At 48.6% G+C, this 18,245-nt stretch overlaps 1 protein-coding gene across 3 annotated transcripts; it reads right to left on the bottom strand.

Moving 5' to 3' along the window:
* Nucleotides 1-3,759: 3,759 nt before the first annotated feature.
* Nucleotides 3,760-17,602, bottom strand: ALAS1 (5'-aminolevulinate synthase 1). 3 transcript variants are annotated; one of them, XM_089919429.1, is made up of 12 exons: nt 17,448-17,602; nt 16,850-17,051; nt 16,260-16,478; nt 12,877-13,104; nt 11,962-12,111; nt 11,329-11,551; nt 10,059-10,243; nt 9,029-9,208; nt 8,532-8,696; nt 6,172-6,440; nt 5,292-5,454; nt 3,760-4,074 (listed from the first exon to the last, which is right to left on the bottom strand). In XM_089919429.1, exons 2-12 carry the CDS (start codon nt 16,899-16,901, stop codon nt 3,914-3,916), a joined length of 1,995 nt encoding a protein of 664 aa, XP_089775555.1. In that variant the 5' UTR covers nt 16,902-17,051; nt 17,448-17,602; the 3' UTR covers nt 3,760-3,913. The 3 variants fall into 3 exon arrangements, with proteins under 3 accessions (XP_089775555.1, XP_022428660.1, XP_089775556.1); XM_022572952.2 differs by lacking the exon at nt 16,850-17,051 and having other exon boundaries at nt 17,448-17,601; XM_089919430.1 differs by lacking the exons at nt 16,260-16,478; nt 16,850-17,051 and having other exon boundaries at nt 17,448-17,601.
* Nucleotides 17,603-18,245: the final 643 nt, after the last annotated feature.

Genomic DNA, 18,245 nt, shown 5'->3' with positions numbered 1-18,245 from the left:
ATTCAGAAGAAGAGGAGATGAAGCATGGGGGCTATGGTAGGAGCACTGTTGGGCTCCGCTTAAGTGAGTCTACGGGTCCATGGTGCTTGGTTCAATCTGCAGGGAAAGGCTCTGCTGCTGTCTATGGCGTCGGGGACAGAGCCACTAACCCAGGCCCCACAGGGGGCGCTAGGAGCTGGGAGGGATATACGGTGGTCAGGAAGGGTGCTCGTGGCTGGCTCCCAGCCCTCTCCTCCACACTGCTGGACATCCTCGACACTGCCCACAGCGCAGCTCTGCAAGGCTGTGGAAGAGATGGGCCTCAGGTCAGATTACCTGGGGCGATCACCAGCTCTGCCATTTGGGTTATCCTGTGCAGGTGACCTACCTTGCAGAGTCTGTTTGCTCATCTGAAAATGGGGATGGCCAGAGTTACTCTGCAGGCTGTTACAAGGGTTTGTGGTAACGTGTGTAAAGTCTGGGAAACCTAGCGGGTCCTTGGTGGTCCTTATTAGGTAAAGGACTTATGCTGAGGACAACTAGCTGATATGGCTTCGAGATTTTCTCTCTCCACCCAGAGATGGACCCTCCTGAATCAGGGCCCCTGCCCAGAGCACTGAACGGGGTTTGGAGGTAAATGTGGTTGCATCAGAGGCTCGTGAAGCTGGGAGGAGGACCGGGGTGCCTGCGGACCCTGGTGTTGCCTCCTTGTGCTTCTTTGTTGTTGGGGAGCAGTGTGTGCTAGACAAGTAGAGGGCATGAGACTTAGGACAACTTGACGCGAAGAAATGTAAATGTAAGGAAATGCTACCTGCTAAGATTCTAAGCTACAGCTCTCCCTTTCCCCCTTAATACATTTTATTTAACACCCTAGGCTTCTAAATATTCTTGGGAAACTTCCATGACATCATACATTTTCACACTTGGACTCTTATTAGAAGCCAAGCTTCTCCTGTGTAAGCAGTTGATAAACCCACCCGCGCCCTCCAGAACATTCCATCATCCTTTGTTCTCATAACCACCAGCAGCAAGGAGAAGTTGAGCTCATGACCTTGTTGACCCAGCTGGCTCTGAGTCTTAATGAGAAGGAAGGTGGGTCTCATTAAGCATTCAGAGAGAAACACGACCCAAGGTAGAGGGGAAACCACACTGGGCGGAAAGGAGGTGGAGGGAGTTCCAGGCGTGGGAACGTGTAGGACAATGGAAAGGCCCTGAAGGCTTTCGTGAGGGAACAGAGCTGGGAAGGCTGAGTGAGGCATGTTTCCTGAGCAGAAAGGAACCGCATGGTTTTTCCAAGGGGACGTGACTTCCATCACGCCCAGCGGCCTGCCCAGGTGTGTGGCTTTATCTGATGGGACCAGGGCTCAGTGAGCTCTCTCAGTGCCTGGGCTGATTAGGGGCATGGGGCCACCCCCAGCTACCCCTGGAGCTGAGACAGGCCAGCGAGGCCAGGAGGCTCTGTGTCCTCCATCTTCGGCTCACCTATTCTTTCTGGTAAAGTAGCCTTGGGTGTTCTCACTGGTCCCTATTATGGGCTGAATGTTTGTCCTCCCAGGGGTTGAAACAATCACCCCCAGGTGATGGCGTTTGGAGGTGGGGCCTTTGGAAGGTAATCAGATTTAAATTAGGGCAGCAGGTGGGCCCCTTGTGGTGGGGTTAGTGGTGTTATAAGAAGAGGAAGAGGGAAAGGTCACGTACATTTTATAGTGAGAAAGCAGCTGCGTGCAGGCCAGGGAGAGGGGCTGTCACCAGGAACTGAATCTGCTGGCACCTTGACCGCGACTTCCATTCTCCAGAATGGTGAGAAACAAATGTTTGTTGTTTAAGCCCCGCAGTCTGTGGTGTTTCGTTACAGCTGAGACAGTCCCCTTTCGTTCACTCAACACATTTGCTCAATGTCCACTGTGTGTGTCAGGTACAGTGCACAGCATTGGGGAGAGAGAAGCAAGGAGAATGACAGGGAAACGGTCAACAGGGGTGGTGACCAAGGCTTTGAAGGGAAGCCCGGGGGGAGGCCAAGTGATGGTGAGAACGCAGGAGGGGCTGCCTTAGTCCGGGGGCTCAGGGAAGGTCTCCACACGGACCCTTGTCCTGCGTGAAGAGAGGCATCCCCACCACGATCCAGGGAAGAGGAATCCAGGAGAGAAACAATGGCTAACAACACTGAGGTCTGGAAGCTGGTGAGAACGTCCGTGGGTATTTGAGGCCCAGGAGTATGCTTCCACACGTGAGGCAGAGTGAACAGACTGGGGTGGGATGGGAGATGAGGCTGCAGAGCTGGATGGGATCCTGATCCCAGAGAATGTCATCAGTCTGTGTGACAATCTAGAATTTAATGAGTGCAATTCGAAGACCCAGAAAAATTTTCTACAGAGGAGGGACAGGATGTGATATATATGTTTTTTAGGCTGCACTGCACGGGATCCTAGTTCCCCAACCAGGGATCAAACCCGGGCTCCGTCACTGTAAGCGCCAAGTCCTAACCACTGGACCGCCACGGAACTCCATTTTTTTTAAAAAGCTCTCTCAGGCTGCTGTGTGGGGTAGAGGCTGGGGCGGGTGCCAGGATGATGGTGGCATGAGCAGGATGATAGCAGTGGGAGGTGACAGGAAGTGGCCTGGCCTGAGGTGTATCTTTGAGGTAAGACGTACACGACTTGCTAACAGTGTCATGCGTGGGCAAGACAGAGTTGTTTTCCACATGAGAGGCGGCAGTAACTGGGTAGATGTGGGAAGATGAGGAGAAAGGCAGGAAGGGGAGGAGTGGGCAGACCCAGGGCGCCCTCAGGAGCTGCGTGGTTCAGGTGCTTGTTTGCTGGCCCTCAGTGACATACAGCTGGAACTGGAAACCCAGTCTCCCCCAGGGCTGGGGGAGATCCTGTGCAGGGAGGGGAAGGGTTACATGCAGTTAGAGATGAACCCAGGGGGTCCTCAATGTTCAGAAAAGGACCAGTTCAGGAAGGAGGAGGGCAATCAGGAGAGGTCAGTGGCACGGAAGCTTAGAGGAAGCTGTAAAAAGGCCAAGGACAACCACCTCAAACACTACTGGGAGATCCAATGAAAGGAAAACAGGAGGCCACTGGATTTGGCAAGAAGCAGCAAGATGTGGCAAGAAAAGAGCGGCCTCCACAAGGAACAGGCTGAAGGACCAAGTGGGGAGGGCTAAACAGAAAAGGGGCAGGACGGAGGCAGCAGCTAGCTGGGGGTCAAGACTGAGGGAGAGCCTGCTGCAGGCCAATGGGGAGAAGGCAAGAGATAGTTGCAGGAATGCACGAGAAGCCAGGGGACCCGGAACACGAGGGGCATGAGTCAGGGGAAGGAACACAAACGCCTCCACTTTGAGGGGAGGGGCGCGATCACAGGTGCAGCTGGTGCTGGAGGACCTGCTGGTGACAGACAAGCCCGACTGCCCAACTTTCACAGGGAAGTGTGAGAGGGAGGCAGTGGCTGGGAAGGGAAAGCGGAAAGGGAGAAGCCGCTGCAGCGCGGTCTGCGCGTAAGGTGTGGGGAGAGGCTCGGAGTGAAACAGCCGCCGTGTGGTGCCCTGTGGTGACTGCTCTCAGAACTGCTCAGGCTGGGGCGCAGCTGCGCCACCACCTGGCTCGCATTAAAGACATGCTAGCTTCCTGCGGACTGGGAGGTCCTGCTATCCCAGCAGGGTCTGGAGCCACTACCGGAGGACCAGGATGTTTTTATATACTTCATACATCTCAACAATACAGACCAAGTTTAAAGGGATGAATGATTTTTTGATTCAGGAGCCAATGAAAAGAGGACCCATGATTTAGACAAGAATTTATTTTCAGGACTACACGTTTACTACAGATTAAAATTTAATATAATTTAATTCACATACAAAGACAACTCTGGAGAACTGACTACCTGGATACAATGTGGCCTGGGGTTAGGTGGAGTAATTGAGGGCGCGACACACTCAGGCCTGAGCAGACACCAACTTGCTCATACCAAAGAAGTAGGATTTTTCTCTTTCGCTCATCACTTCAAAATGCAGCGGCCTCCTGCAGAAGTTGCACTCGGCTGAGGAATGTGGCTTGAGTTCCAGCCCAACTCGCTTCCACGTGGCCAGCAGATTCTCTGTGAGGAGGAACAGTTTTTAAAAATTAAAGGCAGTACATACCCAAGACAAATGGAAACACATGCCCCCAACAAAAACTTGCACACAAATGTTCACAGCAGCATTATTTTCGTAATAGTCAAAAAGTGGAAATAACCCAAACATCCGTCAATTGATGGATAAACAAAATGTGGTAGATCTGTGCCAAGGAGGATTATTTGGTAATAAAAAGAAATGAAGTGCTGATTCATGCTACAACATGGCTGAACCTTGAAAGCACTGTGCTGTGAAAGAAGCCAGGCATAAAGGGCCATATATTGTACTATTCCACTTACATAAAATGTATAGGCAGAAAGTGGATCAGGGCCGATGGCTGACGGGGGCTGGGGATGGGGAGGGGCTGCTAAGGGGTGTGCAGTTTCTCTGTGAGGTGATGAAAATGTTCTGGAATCAGAGTGGTGACAGTTGCACCACATTACCTAAAAACCACTGAACTTCATACGTTGAAAGGGTGGAACTTGCGGTATGTGAATTCCATCTTAATAGGCTGTTATAAAAAAAAAAGAGAGAAACAAAACCCAACTCTGGCTTTCCTTTACATGCCTTCAGGAAAGAAGTTGTTCCCACATGGCTCCACTGTGTCGGGCTGAGCACTCCTAGCAGAGCAGCCCTAAAGGCTCCAGGCAGGGGAAACACCTCGGACAGGGGTGGCGGCTCAGGAGGAGAACGCACCTTTGAGGCAGAGCAACCAGGAGCAGCCCGTTGGTCTCTGCCTTTAGGTGGATGCGGGGGGGGTGAAGGACTGGCTTCTACAGAACTATGAGAATATAAAATGCTGAACAATGACTCTCATCAGAAGGGGTTTGTGTGGAGTTGGTTCAGAGAACAGAGAGAAGTACAGAGCTGAGCTCTGGAGGCCTGGGCAGACTTAGGCCTTCAGAGGCATCTCTCCTGCAACAGCCGTGACCAGGCATCCTTGAGTCACACAGACAGGGGCATGGGAACAGTGAGTGGATTAGCAGCCTCCCTCAGCACTTCCCAAATGACTGCACCCTCCTGAAGTGAACACAAACGACTAAGTGTCTTTTACAGTTTTATACCATCTGAGAACATTCTGAATTACTTGGAAAAAGAAGAGACAAATCTGAATGACTCTGAATGGCTTCATTTATAGACACTGAAAAGACAGCTTCATGCCACTCTCCCATGAGGCGCTGGCGGCTCCCCGGCTACTCACCCACGAAGTAGTTCATCATCTGTGGCGTGTGGTGGGGCGTGGGGGCGATGCGCAGCAGCTCCTCCCCCCGGCGCACGGTGGGGTAATTGATCGCTTGGACGTAGATGTTATGTCTGCTCATGAGCTCATTACAGACCTCCGTGTTTTTAGCAGCGTCTGCAACCTAAGTTTGATGATGACAGAAGGTAAGACCAGAACCGGATGGACCACCTCTTAGCAGACCAGTGACACGCGTGCCCACGTGGCTCAGGCTGGAGCCACGTATGCAAGGCTGGCACAGAGGTAAAGCGCTGCCCAGACACCTGCGACTTAAAGGGTCCAGTGTTGTTCACTACAGACCAGAGAACTGAAACCATATTAGAAGTAAATTTCACACTGATCTCCCGCCCAGACTCCGAATGGGGGAAACGGGAGCTTCTGTGACCCCAGTATGACGGTAGTTGGACGTGTGCATCCTGGGGATAAGGCAGCTTTTATACGAGCTCCACTACTCAGATGAATTCAACTGTGACACCAACAGGGCTACCCTTTGTAGCAGGCAAAGCAAGACCCATTTCAAAATTAAATGAATAGAAAGCCATACTTCAAAGCTAGCCAAGCTCAGGCTTCCGGAGCTTTCCAGATACAAGCTCTGTGTTTACCCTGTCAAGGCTAGTGCTCTGGAGGAGGAACCTCTGCTCCAGCCTGCTGGGTTCAAAGGCTTCATTCTCATTGTGAAGTCAACCAAAGGCAGAAACACGGCAGAGGGCCACTGGCTACAGTCCCTCGCCCTGGCAGTCACCCCGCCGCAGCCCAACTTCAGGAAGGCATGAACCAGGACATCTCCCATCGAGTGCGGAGCCCCGGCCCCCAGCGAGTCCAATCACAGGCCACTCATTACCCGGACGGGGATGATGTGACTGGGGCAGTGGACGACTGGGAGGCTGGCGTCCATTAGCATCTGCCTCATGAGCTTGACGTTGCGCTGGTGTTGGCGCCGAAGCACCCGGCCCTCGGTGCTCTTCAGGATCCGCACAGACTCCAGCGCTCCAGCCAGCAGCATGGGCGGCAGGGAGGTGGTGAAGATGAAGCCCGCCGCATAGGACCGGATGGTGTCGATCAGGGAACTCGTACTGGCGATGTACCCTCCAACACAGCCAAAGGCTTTGCCTGGGAGGAGACAGGCTCATTTATTACAGCAACTGCCCTAAGTGTGCACAGCCAGGTGCTGCAGAGCCTCAGAGCATTCACTCTTCTCTTCCTCATCTTTATTTGCCCTAAGACTCAAATCAAGCCCATTTCCAAACGGGAAAAAGCTGAGAACGTTATGAAAGCGTCTTGACCAAAGTCACAAGACCAAGCTGGTGTCTGACCAGGATCAAAGCACAGGTCTCCAGACCAGGCCTGGCACTGGCGACTGATCACAGCCTGCCTGAGCCCCACGTGCCACCTCCCTTCCCACCCAGGCTGGCTGCATTCCCCCTCGCTCTGCATGGCGCCTGCTCCAGGGCAGGGTCTGAGCGGGGGGCTCACTGTGAGAATTACCCTTGAGGCCGGAATGTCACCCAGCTAAGACATTAACTGTTTTGGCAGGGCTGGTATTAATTTCTACTTAAGTAACCACAAAACTCTGACAAGGAGTGTTTGCTGGATAAATATGAAAACTCAGACCCTGTTAGGGTTGATTTAGGGCCGGCCTCATTTTTCAATTCTTGTTAAGTCCCCTTGTATAATCAGTATCTCGGGTTTCAGGATTAATGACTCCAGAAGAGTCCTCCTCGATCTTAACATTATGTTCTGTAATTAACAGTCTTGCTTGAGCCCCGCGCACTGCTGGGTTGGTATAATCTCTGACAGTGGAAAATCTCTCTCTCCAGCCCTTTTCATCTCACAGTGACCATACCTTCAAAGAGCCCACGTCATAAGAGCTCTTTACAAGAAAAGGGCTGCTGGAATTAGGACACATGAACAAGAGCTTTCCTCTTGGCAAGGCTCTGCCCTGCGAGGCCCCAGGCTCTACTGGTCTGCACGACGTTCTCACGCCCCTTCATAGTGCTGAAGGACGCTCTTTTTTCCCTGCCCTTCCTTTACCAACTGCAGGCTGTAAAGTGGCACTTTAGCTAACCACTACGTGGTCTCCAGCTGCCTTAGTAGCTTTTGAAATCCTCAGATTTGTACAGTTGGACTTGCCTGGTGGTGCAATGGTTAAGAATCCGCCTGCCAATGCAGGGGACACGGGTTCGAGCCCTGGTCTGGGAAGATCCCACATGCTGTGGAGCAACTAAGCCCGTGTGCCACAACTACTGAGCCTGCACGCCACAACTACTGAGCCCTCGTGCCACAACTACTGAAGCCCATGTGCCTAGAGCCCGTGCTCTGCAACAAGAGAAGCCACCTCAATGAGAAGCATGCCCACCGCAATGAAGAGTAGACCCCGCTCGCCGCAACTAGAGAAAGCCTGTGTGCAGCAACAAAGACCCAATGCAGCCAAAAAAAAAAAAAAAATTTGTACAGTTTACATTTTTACCTCATAGACAAAAGAATGTCTAGAGTAATTGTTTGTATACAGTTTATTTATCTTCTCCAAGCTGAGGTGGGTTCTATTGTTACCTCCATCATATTGATGAGGAAACTGAGGCACAGAGAAGTTAACCACAAACCCAAGGTCACACAGCTAGTGAGTTATTAAGCATGCAAGATTTACACCCAGCAGGCAGCATGGCTATGGAGTCTGGAAGAGTCTGGAGTTGCTCCAAGAGACACGGCCTCTCTATTGGGAGGAGCAGAGGAAATACAAAGTAGCCAGGTGAACTGGAATGTTCCCACCCGGTAGGCACAGAGCTCAGTGCTTCACAGCACAATGCCTTACCTGCAGCTCTAGGAGAAAAGCACTAAAATTCTTCTTTTTTATTTTTTTTTAATATAAGGGAAAAATCTGACGCACAGAGAGTAAAGGCTGTTGCCACGGCGTATACCTAAAGCTACAACTATTTGGAATGAGCTCAGATGGCAACAAATGGTACTTCTATCATGTTAGGCTGTGAGATTTACTTTGATTCTGGGGGCCATGCCATGACTCAAGGGATTCTGATAAGCTGTGCCACCACTCACTGAGGAAAGAAAAACTCACTCAAAAAAGTGACCCAGGCTTTAGATGCTATCAGACCATCTCCTCACCTGACCTGTTAGACCAGTAGTCCTTGGCCTTGTTAAAAGAATGTAATTTTAGTGCAGATTACAGACTATGCAGAGTGTACATACCAAGTGTTCCAGAAATGATGTCCATTTTTGGCATAACTCCATCCCGATCGCCAATCCCTCCTCCTTGAGCCCCGTACAGCCCAACCGCATGGACCTCATCCACAAAGGTGATTGCTCCAAACTCATGGGCCACGTCACACAGCTCTTCCAGGGGGCACACTGCCCCTAGGAGAGACCACAGACCACGTTGAAGTGCTTGCTATTTCACAAATTTCTGTTTTGGTAAGAGTTACAACACAACAACGTATGTTCTAAGATATTTTTAACATTGGGGAAACCAATTAACTTCCCCCAGTTTCTGGATTACCTTGGGGTTTGGAGACTAGTAAAAGCCAGAGTAGAATATCTACATTCATCCCAATCTATACAGTGTCCCGCAACTACAAAATCCTGGCAAAGTGAAAAGAAACTACAAAAATGAAATAAATATCACACTTTTAAGAAGTTCAGGCCTTGTTTTCATTTAAGATTCCAGATTGGCCTCTAACTAGACTTACCGTCCATTGAGTGGACAGTTTCAAATGCGACAATCTTGGGGACGGCAGGGTCAGACCTCTGCAGCAGTTCTCGGAGGTGGTCGACATCATTGTGGCGGTAGATGTACTTCGGCACTCGGCTGTTCCAAATCCCTTGGATCATGGAGGCATGGTTCCCAGAATCAGAGTAAATCTCACAGCCTAGCAACACAAAAATGCTATTTATTGCCATCTGCACCAAAGACAAATTATTTCCTCGACAGTCAAGGACAACAGACTTTGACCTGAAAATGTTGCTTTGCCCAGTAGGAAAAAGACCCTGTGTGGCAGTTTCTTCCTGGAAAAATAACTAACTAGTGCTTCTCCTCTGAGAAGGCCCATAGGTATAAAATAACCCAGTGGCATGCAACTAATCTGCTTTTAAATCTGGCTGTCTCACTCCAAACTCAATGGAAGATAACTACAGGGCTTGCCATTGCAGGGGACACGGGTTCGATCCCTGGTTTGGGAAGATCCTACATGCTGCGGAGCAGCTAAGCCCGTGTGCCACAACTACTGAGCCTGTGCTCTAGAGCCTGCATTGCCACAACTACTGAGCCCACGTGCCATGACTACTGAAGCCAGCGAGCCACAACTACTGAAGCCCGTGCGCCTAGAGCCCATGCTCCACCATAAGAGAAGCCACCACAACGAGAAGCCCGTGCGCAGCAACGAAGACCCAATGCAGCCAAAAATAAATTAATTTTTTTTTTTTAGAAAGAAAGATAACTACACATAATTAAGAGAATTCTCCAAAGGATTTTCTTAGAGTACAAAGCACACTGGAAGCAATTAGCTTAAAGACAAGCCCTGCAAATCTGATTCTTTATCGTTATCATGTTCTACTGGCATTTATAATACACAGTTAACACTTTATGCTCAGTTCAAGAACAAATGCTCCCAGTTACTATCATAACTCTTGAGTGGTTCTGGTAAGCTTTCTTTGTTGTCAATATTCCTGTTACTACTAAGAAAGCCAGAAAACTCTAAGGCGCCCACGACAGCTTCCTACCTGGCATCATCTTAGCCAGAGTGAAGAGGGTCGAGTCGTTGGCCACAAAGCACGAGGAAAACAGGAGTGCTGCATCTTTCCCGTGGAGGTCAGCCAGCTCCTGCTCCAGGTCCACGTGGAATTTACTAGTTCCAGAAATATTTCTAGTACCCCCTGCTCCAGTACCATGCTGTTTCAAAGTGTCCCTTTTAAAAAAAAAAAAGAGCAGACAGAAAATAAATCTCATGGTTCTGAATACGATGCGAACATTCCTCCCTCCAGGATCCAGGAGACTGAAACTGATGTTGATGTAGCACCTCTCTCCCTGTGAACCAGAAGTTCACACAAGTTTCAACCCACTTCATCTCTAGACTGGGCGGGAGAAGGTCTCAACACCAGGGTGATGAGGCCTCTAGGGAACATCAAGAGCAAGTGTTAACAATCTTAGTTGAGTTTTAGTTAACTTACTGAGATTTCTTTTCTCTGACAAACATCTTTTTCTCCAATAACATGACCTCAGGCTCTAGAGGGACATCTTGAATGGTGGTTACCTAAACTCTTTGTGAACCAGTCCCATAATGTTAGGCTATCTCTATTACTAAACCTCAGACTGGGCTCTCTCTAGCAAGCCTCCTTGGAGAGTTTGACCAGCAACTCTCTCAAGTGTTCCTAGCCATGGCAAACCTCCTGAAGGACATGAACGACAGGCTCTACCAGCCCTTTTTTTTTTTTTTTTTAATATTTATTTATTTGGTTGCACTGGGTCTTAGTTGCAGCAAGCAGCCTCCTTAGTTGTCATGTGTGAACTCTTAGTTACAGCATGCATGTGGGATCTAGTTCCCTAGTTGCAGCATGCATGTGGGATCTAGTTCCCTGACCAGGGACTGAACCCGGGCCCCCTGCACTGGGAGCGTGGAGTCCTAACCACTGTACCACCAGGGCAGTCCCTCTACCATCCAGTGCTGCTCGATTTGTATTTCTCCACCCACAACCACAAGCCAGGAAGCCTCTGTGCAAGACTTGCCTGTGGAGGGGTAGTAAGTGGACATGTGTAGTCAATGAGCCCAGAAAAAACTCTCACAAAGGGGCTCCACCAACTACTTACACATTAGAGTTTCTCTAAAAGTAACCTGTACATATTTTTAAAGGCTAAGAAGAGCATTTTGCTATGGCACACTTTCAGCTGCTGAATACCCCCCCCATAAAAGATCCAATTTCTATAAATCATCAGTGTCTTGCTAAGTCATGCCAGTGACGTGCCAGTGACATCTGAAAACTGAAGGCTACTTACATGACGGCTCCACACACCCGTGGGTGGCAACTCATTCCTAGGTAGTCATTGCTACACCAGACGGACACCTGCTTTTTGGTGACGAGAGAGTCTGAGTAGTCATCTGCCATGGGGAAGAACTGTGCCCTCCGGTTCACAGTTTTGAAAACTCGATAGGTATGGTCATTTTTTTTCTCATCAATTTTCTTCTCAAAGAAATGATCATACTGAAAAGTGGAAACAGCTAAAAACCGAACAAAAGATGGTACAGTTTGACGGTTAAAAAGCACATCTAGGCTTTGGCGTAAGACCTAGGTTCCAATCCCAGCTTGGCCATTCAGGAGCAAGGAGATTCTGGACAAACTAACGTACTAAGTACTAAGTACTCATCTGGGCAAGTTCCTTGACATCCCTATCTTGAGTCTGTGTATGTCTCAAATGACAATGTCTGACCCCGTGAGCAGACAGTAGGTATTAAGAGAGATGAGGCAGGCTATCAATAGGACTGGCATTCACTATAGCCAAGAGCATCTACTTGCATCAAGCAAGAGACATGGCTTTTAATCCACAACTCACCATGCAATTATACGTTTAATCTGATGTATGTTTAAGTTATAAACTCTCCTGCATCAGGCAAATAACAAGAAGACTCACATTTTGGCAAATTATCTTGAAGAAGGTGGGACACTCCTTCTGGTCGTTGCTTTCGCATGATGTCCTGAAAGTTCTTCAGCAAGCCACTCAGCTCCCCTCCATCGGTCTTCACACTAATCACACTGGGATTCACTGAGGTTTGGGCAACCTCTGTAACAAAAGTAGCAAGAGGCAAAGGGGACCAATGTTCTATTCTGAGTCTACAATACCTTCCAGACATACTGTTAAAAATGGCTTACTGCCTAGTTCACAAAAATAGCCCATCATAACGAAAGTGAGATGTAACTGAGTGTATGAAGCTTTTCTTCTTCTTTAGTTACTGTTTGGTTTTTTTTCAGAGCTACCAGTCAGCTTTGAGGAACATTAAAGTCCAAAGCTTTTTTTTTCTGGCTGGTTTGCCTTCCCCATCACACCCCCCCCTACCCTAATTTCTTCACAGAAAACAATTTCAGCCACTTGTATCATTTCTGCTGGGGAGAATTTCTGGGGACCTTATGTGTTCCATGGATACAGCCACAAGTGGAATTAAGGTTGCCACTCAATGACCACCACTAAGACACACAGCTTGGGAGTCCTAAAACTAGCACTTACTGCAGTAACACTGCTTTTTACCTTTTATCCAACCAAATGGTGGGAAAGAAACAAAGGGCAACTGGTAATAGTTTATGCCTGAGGGGTATTTTCAGAAATTAAAGAATTACTGTAAAAGCTGGTTATATCCTACACACACACACAGAAGAAGAACTCCCACATTTTGCCATACAGTCCTCTATCTTGATGACCTTCTTCCTCGGCCCTAAAACAGGAAGGTGCTGACACAAATACCACCCTAATAATAGTTCACACATAAATCTGAGGGTCTGAAAGAGCCAAAGAACCTCTTTGCTCTTCTGATGGCTCATGTCATCTGTTTACCTTCCCTCACGGCATGCATTTCCTGCACATCCTCCTGAAGCTCTAGGCTGGCTTTGCAGAAGACGCTGCTGCCGCCCTGGCTCATCTGGGCTGCCAGGAAAGGGCATTTGCTCGCAGTGCCCTGGCTCGCGGCAAGGGAGGGGTGTCCAGACGGAAGCTGCGTGCCATCTGGAGTCTGCTGGGATCCATCAGGAGCCTGCTGCACCTTGGCTTTGGCAGTTTTGTCCTCTGAGGGGGGAAATGTTAAAACTGAAGCATCAGATCTGGTTGCACGGTACACAGAAGCCCACTTGTTTCTTTCTCTTGTTGCCTCAAAGACAAACCTTATACTTACTCTATCCCATGATCCAAAGACAAGTTTATTCTTATTAGGTTCTGCTAAATCAACTGTTTTCTCATCTGCCTCACTGGACACAATGTTCCTGTGAAGAGTTAACCGGCACAGTTCACCTACCTCTCAAACCCATAGTATTTCTCAGTTATAAATCCCCAAAGTAGTATTTTCTAGTTCTAGACAGCCCAGCATTCTTGAGTTGAATTATTTCCAGTAAATCTATCCCAAGTACACTCAGCATATTTCATGCGAGGACACACTCTTGAAGGTAACTGGAAGTGGTCATACGGTTTTTTTCTCTGCTAATATTTTCTAAACAGATTCTTGACAAAAAAAGCTTGCCATTGCTTAACAGATAAACTACCAGTTTTCTCTAAATGCCTCAAAGAAGTTCATGACCTAATGCAGTTGACTGGTAAGCTTCTAGACTTCCCTCTCCCCTTGAGCAAATGCATTCATCTTCCTTCCAGAGAAGTCTTTCTTCATCATTCTGGAATCCTCCTGTGAGTCATAGGCTAGGCTCTCCTACAACTTGGGCAGTGTCTCAATACAGTTTGTATTAAAATCTATAAAGGAAAGCAAAAAAATTGCCTTGGGGAATTCCCCAGCAGTTCAGTTGTTAGGACTCCACCCTTCCACTGCAGGGGGCAGGGGTTCAATCCCTGGTGTGGGAACTAAGATCCTGCATGCTGTGCGGTGAAAAAATAAAATTTTTAAAAAACCTGCTTTCAAGTTCATTTCACTCACTATAAAAGTCAGTAAATACGTATTCATTGTAGGAAGTCTAGAAAAATAGAGTTCTATTATTCAAAACATAACCATTGCAGACAACTTGGCATATTATCTTTCTTTACCCCTTATGTATAGATTTAGAAAAAGTTGTACTTATTCTGTATATGCTTGTTTATTCTGCCCTTTTCGTTATAAAGATCTACATAAGCTAGTAAATAGTTTGTGAGTATCATTTGTGATGGATGCATGGCAGTCTATCAAGTGGATAAGTCACATTTTACTCAACCAGGAACAGAAGAGGAATCTACTGCTAGGGACAGAATGGTAAAAAACATAACTAACTCCTAAACAATGGTAAAGAGGAAAAGAAATCCTAGAAAGGATTAAATCCTTTCTAGTAAAAAACATTCTTTTCTTACAAGTCCACATCCAGAGAACACACCTAACAGAGCCTGTAAGGTAAATTATTCCCTAGAATTAAGTGGTATCTGAAAAGCTTCGTTCCTTCCTGGCAAAGACAGACCAAAACTAAATCTCTGATGTCTTTATTAAAAGCAAAATTTAAAAATTCATATACAAAATAAAGATACATGTGTTAAGGGAATTCCCTGGTGGTCCAGTAGTTAGGACTCAGCACTTCCACTGCAGGGGGCTTGGGTTTGATCCCTAGTCGGGGAACTAAAATCCCGCAAGCCGTGCCAAAAAAAAAAAAAAAAGATACATGTGTCAAAAAAATCACTACTTTAACAAATTTTGTATGATTCCACTTATGTGAGGTTTCTAGAGTAGTCAAATTCATAAAGAGAAAGTAGAATAATGTTTGCTAGGATCTGGGGGAGGAGGATGGGGAGTTAGTATTTAGTTGGCTCAGAGTTTCAGTTTGGGACAATGAAAAGAGTTCTGGACACTGGATGGTGGTGATGGCTGCAGAACAATATGAATGTACTTAATACCACTGTACACTTAAAAATGGTTGAGATGGTAAGTTTTATGTTATATGCATTTTGCCACAGTAAAAAACATAATTAAAAAAAGAGAAAACTAGCATCCGTGCATTTAGTTGGAGCCGTGTGACTAGTTCTGGCCAATGGATGTTGTGTGTTGCTTCCTGGCTAAAATATCCGAGAGCCGGTGGGGCTGAGTATTTGATGATATTAGGAAATTGCATCATTTTTTAGGTGTGATAATGGTATTGTGATGGTGCTTTTAGAAAGAACTCATAGGGACTTCCCTGGCGGTCCAGTGGTTAAGAATCCGCGCTTCCACTGGTTCGATCCCTGGTTAAGGAACTAGGATCCCACATGCCACGTGGTGTGCCCCGGCCCGCAAAAAAAGAAATAATTCATATCTTTTAAAGGTGCATACTGATATTTACAGAGGAAATTTCTGGAATCAGTTTCAAGTTAATCCAGTGGGAGCAGGCGGGGTGAATGGGGACACAAGTGAAGCAAAATTGGCCCTGGATTGATTATTGTTGTTCATAATTGAAATTTACTGTTATGAAAAGTTTTAAAAAGATGAGCTGGTTTGAGACCCTCTCACTTTCCCCTTATGCAATAGTGACCCAGAAGCCACCTATTTCAGAGTTAAAGCTGTAGGACACCAGAGTGTGGAACCCCAGGTCACTGCTTAGAACAGAATTGCCCTGATGACCCAAAGTGGACCTTGCGTGAACAAGACAGAAATCTTTATGTGTTAAGCCCTGAGATTTGGGGGTTGCTTGATACCTCAGTGTAGCCTAACCTAACTGAAAAACTCACAGGTAGAGTTGACTTTGAAGATGGTTTAGCCTGGAATAGCCTATGTGGTCTGGAGCCAGACAAAAAGATAAGGTATGATAAGTGACTGCATAAGAAACTACCAGGAATTTGGGAAGGCATAGCACAGAAAGGAATTGAGGGCAAAAGGCACAGGTCAGGCAACATAGCAAAGGCAAGGAAAAAAAAAAAAAAGAAGAAAAAAAATCACAACTTTAAAAGCTACAAGCTTCTACATTCCAACTTTACCGTAAAGATTCCAACTTTACATTTACATGAATGAGGAACTGACAACTCACAAACTCCAACAGACACTGACATGCAATCCACAAGGTGGAATGCTGGCCACTGTTTCACCTTTAAAGATGTGAAAACTAAAACTGCCTACTTTGTGGGGTTAGGATGACAATTCCATGAGATAATCTGTGCAGAGAACTGACCCTGGCACCAAGTAACCGCCTCGCGTGACCCTCATCAGCACTGTGCGTGAGAATTGCTTCCAGGGTCTTGTAATGAATGCAAACATCACCACTCTCTACTTCATTGCTAAGGACACTTACTCTCGTTGGCCGGAGGGGTTTCTTTGACCTGCTGGCAGAGTACTGCTGAAGCGGACAGGGCCCGAGGGGCTGGCTTGGCCCCAACTTCCATCATCTTAGGGCAGTTTTGGGCATAGAACAATAGAGATTTGCCTGCCTTCTGCAGAAAGGCCTGAGGCACTCGGGATAAGAATGGGCAGCGGCGAACAACAGTCTCCATGTCCCGGAGGTGCACTGATCCTGTACAAAGATGAGGAGTGATACCAACACTTGTTAATAATCACGCAAATACCACTCCAAGGTCACTGGATTCAGGTGTCACCTGAAATTTATAGCAAGGGTACTGTGGGATACTAACAAGTCTCACTCAAAAATGTCTAAGGACAGCACTGATGAGGGACTCAACTAAGAAGTGGTGACCACACTCTACCCAGATCACCTTCATTCCCCAGCTCCATACAAAGGCACCTGCAAAACTACTTTACCAAATACGGTAAATACTGATGATCAATAACCAAGGGGGTGGGACAGGAGGGACAAGTCAGGAACAGGTTTAGGAGGTCAGAGGCTCCTTGAGGAAGATACACAGTGCAGAAGTGCAGATAACACACCTTGGCACCCACCCAGGTGAAGAAGTGAGGCCAGGGAAGAAGCCACTGTCATCCATCAAGGCAGAGAAGACTCTTAGGGATCCTGATCTTCTCCGGGTCCCTACACTCCCAGACCCCAAGAAGGCATCCAGTCCGGCCCTGGGTTCCTGAGGCCAGGATTTCCCCGAGGTTATGCCCCTACAGCTCCGTGAACTGGGCAGAACTGAGAAAGGAGGGGGCATAAAGAAGGCCAGGGATACGAGGGGAAGCGCCGCTGGGGCTAACTGGGAAGAGACAAGGGCTAAAAAATGAGGGCCGTGGGTCTGGTGGAAAGTGGTGGTCCTGGGCAGGGGAGGTCTGTGGTTACCCGGGGCGTCGAGAGCTCGAGAATAACGGGAGGTGTCTACGAAGGGAATTCGAAAGCGGTCAGTTAAACGGGGAACGCCGTGAGGGGGCCGATCAGGTAGAAGATCGGGCATATGAAAGTTGACCCCGAGGCGGCGGGTGAATAGAGCGGTGGGGGATGGGGTCCCAATGGCCGGAGTAGCGGGGCGCAGGCAAGCAGGACACGCGGGGGGTTGTCCCCGGCCGCGCCGCATCCAGAGCGCGGGGCCCTCACCTGCGCGGGAGACTCGGCGGAGGCGGCGTCGGCGGCGTCGGCGGCGTGTACCCAAACAAGGGTAGAAGCAAACCCTTGCCCTTATCCGCGAGAATCCTCAGGCCGCGAACCCAGTCGTCCTAATATACACAGATAGACAGCTGCGCATGCGCCATGGGCCGGGGCGTCCTCCGCGCAGGCGTGCCTCGGGGCACTCCAGAAGTTGGAAGGGCGGGGCGGGGCGTAAAGGCCCTCCTCCTTAAGCTCGGTTTGTGCTGGTGGGACCTGGGCTTACGGGGACTGCCTGCTGGGAGGACGAAGAACAAGGCTGGGGACGGATGACTTCATGCTGCACCACCTTGCCGCTTCCCCTAACTACCCTATGCTTCAGAATCCTTTGTGGAGCATAAAAGGGCAGAGTCGGAGGGGAAGCGCCTCTAGGGTAACCAGGGGGTTATAGGGCTGCAAAAACGGGTGCCTTGGATATGGAGGAGGGAGGGGAAACGAGGAGTTCCGGACCAGGGTCTTAAGCAGGATCTGACCCACCCGGGGCTTTTTTCATGGCGGAGGACTTCCCGGAGGAGGTGGGGCTGGATTGACCAAGGATGGAGTGGTCCTGGGGGTGATGACCAGGGAGCTGGAGGGAGGGGTCCGTAGTGAGGAGGACGAGGAGAAGCAGACGGAGACCCAGCCGTGGCATTTTCTGGTCCGAAATAAAGGGACTTAACCTGATGCAGAGAAGGAGCACAAGGAACAGGGCTGGATGGAACCCACACACTACACACTGGGTGGGGGGTGAGGGTGGAGGCATGGGGCCTG

Source organism: Delphinapterus leucas, chromosome 10, assembly GCF_059928025.1.
Source record: "Delphinapterus leucas isolate spDelLeu-1000000601 "Yukka" chromosome 10, BTC_Dleu_Yukka2, whole genome shotgun sequence".
NCBI classification, from domain to species: Eukaryota; Metazoa; Chordata; class Mammalia; order Artiodactyla; family Monodontidae; genus Delphinapterus; species Delphinapterus leucas.
The sequence above is the reverse complement of the archived record's forward strand: the minus strand, read 5'-3'. Positions and strand labels throughout refer to the sequence as shown.

Coding starts and splice junctions, on each gene's coding strand:
- ALAS1 (XM_089919429.1), bottom strand. CDS start 16,901: ATGACAGTGGCTTCTTCCCTGGCCTCACTTCTTCACCTGGGTGGGTGC. Junction 10,244..11,328: donor CGGGTGTGTGGAGCCGTCAT/GTAAGTAGCCTT, acceptor TTTTTTTAAAAG/GGACACTTTGAAACAGCATG. Junction 4,075..5,291: donor GATGATGAACTACTTCGTGG/GTGAGTAGCCGG, acceptor TCCTCCTCACAG/AGAATCTGCTGGCCACGTGG.